At 36.1% G+C, this 7,271-nt stretch overlaps 1 protein-coding gene and 1 pseudogene across 11 annotated transcripts in view; both read left to right on the top strand.

The window, feature by feature from the left end:
• Positions 1-7,271, top strand: part of NSD3 (nuclear receptor binding SET domain protein 3) — a 93,696-nt gene that overhangs the window by 82,637 nt on the left and 3,788 nt on the right. For 8 of the 11 annotated variants that reach the window (XM_039853775.1, XM_039853778.1, XM_039853782.1 and 5 more), the window contains 2 exons: positions 4,622-4,738; positions 6,470-6,611. In XM_039853775.1, the coding sequence (XP_039709709.1) occupies positions 4,622-4,738; positions 6,470-6,611 (259 nt within the window). The remainder of the gene's footprint in view (positions 1-4,621; positions 4,739-6,469; positions 6,612-7,271) is intronic. The other 3 variants (XM_039853781.1, XM_039853780.1, XM_039853779.1) reach the window with 1 other exon arrangement.
• LOC120595904 (uncharacterized) lies at positions 5,429-5,547 on the top strand (annotated as a pseudogene).

The raw sequence follows: 7,271 nt of genomic DNA, 5'->3' as shown, positions 1-7,271 counted from the left end.
AAAAAAAAAAAATACACATACACACACACACACACACACACACGTGTGTTTCTATGTGAACATTCTTAGTCCTCTATCTTCATGCACCTGTTTCTTTGGGTTAGATTGCTTGAGGTGAAATGCATTCAGCACATATTTGTTAAGCATCTATGTACCAGGTACTATTCTAGGCACTTGGAAAACAATAGTGAACAAGACACTTTTGTGGGTCTGCTAGAGACAGATGATAAACAAGTATATAATGTTGAGTACCACTAAATGCTGCAAAGAAAATTAAAGCCGGTGACCGGGGTTACTATTTTAAAAAGATTGGTTAAGGAAGACCTGAGGAAATGACATTCGACTTGAATGTGTGAGGGAGAAAGCCATGGCGAGCATTTCAGACTGAAGAAAAAACAAACACAAAGGCCTTAGCGTGGTCCAGGAATGGCAAGAAAGCTAGTGTACCTAAAGAAAAGTGACAAGGAGAGGAGTGGTAGGTAAGAGATAAGGAGAGATGGGTAGCCAAGGGCTAAATCATATGGGGCCTTATAGACCCCAGGATGAGAAATTTCTAGCGCACTTTGGTAGGAAGTGACTTGTTTTCTACTGCTGCATAACAATATTACCACAAACTTGGCAGCTGAAAACATAACACACATTTTATTACCTCACAGTTTCTATGGGTCAAGAGTCTGGGAAATGCTCAGCTGGGTCCTCTCACAAGGTTGCATTCGAGGTGCTGATCAGGGCTGGTTTCTCATTCTTGTGCCTCAACTAAGGAAGGATCCGCTTCCCTGCTTGCATGGCCATTGGCAGAATTCTGTTCTTTGCAGCTATAGGTCTGAGGCTGTATGTCTGAGAGCTTCAGGTGTTTTTTTTATTTTGTTTGTTGTTTTGCCGCTCTTGGCTTCTAGAGTCTTCCCGCAATTCCTTGCCTAATGGGGTTGCCCAACATGGCTATTTTCTTCCTTACAGCCAACAAGGGAGAGAGACACTCCAGCAAGATGGATGATAAAGTCTTAATGTAACAAACTCATGTAAATACATAAATCCTATCACCTTTGTTATATTCTGTTAGAAGAAAGTTCACAGGTCAAACTCAAGGAGAGAGGATCATACAACCGCATGAACACCAGGAGGCAGGGATCATGGGGGTCACATTAAGAGTCTGTCTGCCACACTTGGGTTTCAAAAGAATAACTTTGGCTGTAGTATTTATGGAGAATTTATGATAATGGAGAAAGAGTGATAAAAAGGAGACCATTATAATCCAGGAGAGAGATGTTGGTGGTATAGACTACTACTAGGGTTGTTGGACAGGAGAGAAGTGGTTGGATTTCTGACATTTTGAAGGTAGAGCCAATAGAATTTGCTATATTTAATGTCATATACATCAGGCTTAAAATTTTTGCCTATGATTTCAGGGGAGTGTTTGGAGCCATCTTGAAAACTGTTTAGTTTAGTTTAATATCTTAATAGTAGTTGCATTTATTCTAGGACATATTCTAATATATTATGATACACAGTTGACCTTTGAACACCGCAGGAGTTAAGGATGCTAACCCTCCACACAGTCGAAAATTCACATGTAACTTTTGACTCCCCCGAAACTTAACTTTTGCCGCAGGGGATTGTTTCCACGATACCCGCCCCCCATGCCCCATGGACACTAAAATCTGAGGATATTCAAGTTCCCTATATAAAATGGTATACATCAGTACATACATACAATCAGCCCTTCATGTCTATGAACTCCCATCTGTGGATGGAAAATAGTCCGAATATTTATTGAAAAAAATCCACATCCGTGGACCTGCGCTGTTCAAACCTGTGTTGTTCAAGGGTCAACTGTAATCAAGAGAGAAAAAAATATAATCAGGATTATTCTACCCTTTAGCACTTGAGGAATTGCTAATGTAAGACAATTGGTCTTTTATACAATAGCTAGAAATATACAGTCACTAAAAAGCATAATTACAAAGACTTTGTAGCAACATGGAAAAATATTTTTGGTACATTTAGGGGACAGAAGCCATATTTGAGATTGAATGTCCACCATGAGTCCCTTCTTTTCACACATAAGAAATTCCTGAAAATATATGCCACAGGAGTCAAACCTGGCACTTCCTGTTATGAAGTTTCTTTCTTAGAAATTAAAATATATGTATATTGGATACTGAATTACACTGTCTTTTTTGCCACAATCTTTGACATATTTCTAACAGATTTTTAAAGTTCTTTATTTATTTTTGTTCACAATTAAATTCACAGTTAATGGTTTTAAGTTCATCCAGTAATCAACTCTTTGAGGCAAAATATATGTCACTTAGGACATCTAAAATATATATTCACAATGCCATCAAGTTTATGAGACTCGTTCTCCTCGTGTTTGATATCAGCACTTTAATTTTTATATATTCACTCGTTTTCATAGAATATTAAATATGAACCATAATAAATTGTTCTCAAGCTTTTAAAGCCACAGAACCATTTCTTCTAATGAAATCTTACTTTGAATCCCAGTATGTAGCTGATTTGGTTGAAATTCTGCTCTATAGGTTTCCATTAAAGAAAATGTGCCATAAAATAGTTAAATACAGTAGTTTCCCCTTTTCAATGGTTTCATTTACCCACAGTCAACCGCAGTCCAAAAATATTAAATGGAAGATTTCCAGAAATAAACAATTCGTAAGTTTTAAAATTGAGTGCTGTTCTGAGTAACGTGAAATCTCACAGCATCCCACTCCACCTAGGAAGTGAATTATCCCTTTGTCCAGCTTCTCCATTCTGTATACACAACCTGCCAGTTAGTCACTTAGTAGCCATCTGGGTTATCAGATTGGGCTTCGCAGTACTTGTGTTCAAATAACCCTTATTTTATTTAATAATGTCCCCAAAGTGCAAGAGTAGTAATGCTGGCAATTCAAATATGTCAAAGAGAAGCAATAAAATGTTGCCTTTAAGTGAAAAGGTGAAAGTTCTCAACTTAAGGCATTTTATCGTTTCACGTCATCACAAGAAGGGTGAGTAGAGTACAGTGAGATATTTTGAGGGGGAGAGGCCACATTCACATAACTTATTACAGTATATTTTAATAATTCTATTTTATTTTTATTGTTAATATCTTCCTATGCTTAATTTATAAATTAAACTTTAGGTATGTATGTATAGAGAAAAATGTATATATATGGTTCAGTGTTATCCTCGATTTCAGGTATCCACTGGGGGGTATTGGAGCATATCCCCTGTGAATAAAGGAGAGACTACTGTATCGTAACACTAGGTGACAGTGCAACCAAGATGGCAATGAAATCTAACCAGGTGGCCAATGATACATATAATAGTGCAAAATGATGTTCATCAGCTGATGTCAGAGTCCCAACTGGATGTAGGAAAAGCCATTTAAGGCTGACAGTGCATAGTACATGAATGTGCAGAACCGTCCTATGTTCTTAAGAAAGGACTGGAAAATAAATTGGCAGTTTCTTTAACAATTAAACATATACTCACCCACCATATGACCCAACAAATTACACTCATGGCCATTTGTCCTAGAGAAATGAAAACCTATGTCTGCATAAAAACTTTTACCAGAATTTTCATAGCAGCTTTATAATACTGAAAATCTGGAGACAATTCAGATGTTCTCCAAAAGGTGAATGGTTAAACAAATTGGTACATCCGTACTGTGGAATACTACTCAGCAATTCAAAAAAGAACAAACTATTAACATACATGACAACTTGGATGGATTGCAAGGAAATCAGGCTGAGTTTGTTGGGATTTTTTTTTAAGTCAGTCTCAAGAGATTACATATTTTATGATTCCATTTATAAAACATTCTGAAAATGACAAAATTATGAAATGGAGAACAAATTAGGGATGAAATGGGGTGGAGGAGGGATGGAGGATGGCTATGATTATAATGGAGTACCACAAGAGATCTCTGTGACAGTGGAACAGTTCTTTATCTTGATTGTGGTGGTGATCACATGATTCTACACCTGATGGTTTCATAGAACCACACACACACAGACACAGATATCACGCATACAAATAAATGTATATAAATTGGTTGAATCTGAATAAGGTTTACAGATTGTACCAGTCAGTTTTCGGGTTTTAATATTGTACTATAGTTATGTAAAATGTTATCATTGGAGAAAACCGAGTGAAGGGTACATGGATCCTATCTGCATTATTTTTGCAACTTCCTGTGAATATCTGTAATTAGTTCAAAATAAGTTAACAAAAAGAAAAAAACTCATTTGTTTGAGTCATATCTATGCCAGGTCTTACCCCAAAGCTACAAACTAGTAAAACTCTGTTAAAATACAGCTTCAAAGCCTCAACATAGCCTTATCCCCAGATCCCAGTGATATACCATAATGGTGCCATTTGGACTATAGGAATAATTATCAGCAAAAAAAGACAAGCAGATTATTTCTTGGCACTGGTACAAGAAATATAGTGCCACCTGACCACCCACAGATAACAGTAACTATTTGTTTCTAGGGTTGAAGTTATAGTTCTAGGATTCTTTTTGGTTAATTCTCTTGGATTATTGGTGTAGTGTTAAGGAATACTTTCTAATATAGTAAACTGATTTCACATTTACATATTTCATGCTTCTCTGCAGGGTGAATTTGTAAATGAATATGTTGGCGAATTAATTGATGAAGAAGAATGCAGATTGCGAATCAAGCGAGCCCACGAGAACAGTGTAACTAATTTTTATATGTTAACTGTTACCAAGGTAAAATTGCTTTTTTTTTTTTGTAAGAAAAAGGGATATTTTGTTTTTGTTTCATAGTCTTCGGTTGAATTCAGTTTCCTCTAATTTGACTTTTTTCAGGCAAAGTATAATGATTAGCAGTAGCCACTGTGCTACCCACTATAATGTGCTAATTATACCAGAGTACAAAATGATTATTGAAGCTTTGCACGTCATGTGAGACAGCACTGTGAGTGCAAAAGATAATCAGGAATGGGGTTAACATATCTGGATTTAGTACCAGCTCTTCTTGGTCACTGAAAGACTCGGCCCTCAGTTTCTTTATCACTGAAGGAGAAAATGAGCTCTGTAATTCTAAGATATAAACCACCATTAAAGTTCTGAGTTAGAAAAAATTCTAACTCTAAAAAATATTCTGTATATTTAAACTTATTTAATGAGTTAGGAAAAATGAATGCTGTCATAAGAAAAATGACAGTAAAACTGCTAGGTTAATACATGTAATTTTAAGTCCGGTTTGATGCACATTACATCCATTATCATTTAATTTCTTCAATAGCCCTCTGATTTACAGAGGACAAGAAACTGAGGTCTAACCATTATAAGTGATTTGTTGAATATCTTTTACAATTTAACAAAGAGCCAAAATTAGTACCCATGTTTCCTGTGTCCCAGGCTATCTCTAAAACTGAGAATCAGAATATCATTAAAATCTACGGCCATGCCACCCTGAACAAGCCTGACCCCGTCTGATCTCAGAAGCTAAGCAGGGTCGGGCCTGGTTAGTACTTGGACGGGAGACCACCTAGGAAGACCAGGTGCTGTAGTCATGAAAAATAAAAAATAAGGGATTGTAAGCTGACAAGGTCTTTGCAATCAGTGAGGTCAACCAAGGGTTGCCTCACCTAATATGATATATGTATATCATTAAAAGTAAGAACTAGAGATTGTTTAAAAGTATTATTTTAACTGATAGGTCATTGTTTCAAAGTTTTACAACTTTTATGAACATATATTTCATAAACAAAATGCCTTTTATTTATGATTGCTGATTGGCTTCTTAAATCCTATCTTCATTGCCATCTTGACAACACTTGGGAGGCTCCATCCTCTAGAGCTTATCCAGATTATCATAGTTTAAATTTAGGGGGATAAATGCTGAGACTTTTACTATATTTGAACTTCAGTGTAAGTAAAAGTAGAACAAATAGATAACTACGAGAGAGTACATCCCAAACTATAGCCCTTCCATCAATCAAATCTCCATTCAGAGGAGAGGTTTCTAATTTTTCCTGCTTCCTCTTTATAGCCTGAACTCTCAGCCACCTACCCCATGCTAGTTTTGCTTCTTGCTCAGGGCAGGAAAGGAGGGCCAACAGCAAAACACCATAGTTCCTATCTCTAGTAGCTATATGAACTCAGAGCTTTCTAATCAGGAATAACTTTCCTAAACTTATGGCCAGCTAATCTTCTAAGAAGCATTAGTCTAAGGTCTGATCGTTCCTAGAAACAAACTTAAAAAGAAACTAAATTCCACTTTATCTTGATTGCTTTGACTTGAAGGTCATCAAATAAAATAGAGCATGTAGTAAATCACACAGAGACCACCACATTTTCAGATTTGGCAGTTATCAGACATCAGCTGGTGGCAAAATGTTGCTGCCTTGTGGCTCTTGACTGAGAGATGTTTCTAAGATAGGCTTATATTTAGTTTAATGTCAATGGTGCCTTTTATTTCTTTTCTTTCTGAAGGACCGTATAATTGATGCTGGCCCAAAAGGAAATTATTCTCGCTTTATGAACCACAGTTGTAATCCAAACTGTGAAACACAAAAGTGGACAGTGAATGGAGATGTTCGAGTTGGACTTTTTGCTCTTTGTGATATTCCTGCAGGTAAAAAAGTAACTTACTCCCCATGTCCCACCTCCCTAGGAAACCAAGTATATCCTTTGAAGGCAGGATTTTCTTCAAAGTTTGATGCTCAAATATTTATTCAAATAAGATAAAGAGTTATATTTAGAATTGTTATCTGCCAATAAGTAAAAATCTATATCCTGCATTACGCGAGAGGATATTACAGAATTCTGTGTGCATGATCCTACTGAATGAATTCATCATATTGCTTTCTACAGAATATAATCATATGGTTACACTTTGTCTTTTTTTTTTTAAAAGTATTAAAAGCCTGTTAACATAACTGGTTTCTTTGTTTTGGGGGATTTTTGTTGTTGTTTTTGTTTGAAAGAGCAATCTGTTTCAAATTAGTATAAGCTTCTGAAGCCAGAGTTATTGATTTCATATTTTCTTACCCATCCAGCATCTTAACAGCAGAATTTAGTTTCTCCTTTGTTAAATCTGTAGAAGAAATGAGCAAGAAAAGGAAAAGAAATGTTGTAGCTGAGATTTAAACTGTGTTTCTAGACTCATTGTGGATTGTTCAAGCTCAGCTAATGGAAAGCCTGGGCCTCCCACGTTGAATCCCTGGATCTTTGATTATTTAGTAAACCTGCATTTTGAACTCTTTTCTGATCATAATATAAGGCAAAAAAAAAA

The sequence above is a fragment of the Pteropus medius genome, unplaced genomic scaffold (assembly GCF_902729225.1).
Source record: "Pteropus medius unplaced genomic scaffold, Ma_sr-lr_union100, whole genome shotgun sequence".
Lineage (NCBI taxonomy): Eukaryota > Metazoa > Chordata > Mammalia > Chiroptera > Pteropodidae > Pteropus > Pteropus medius.
This window is presented reverse-complemented; position numbering and strand designations above follow the sequence as displayed.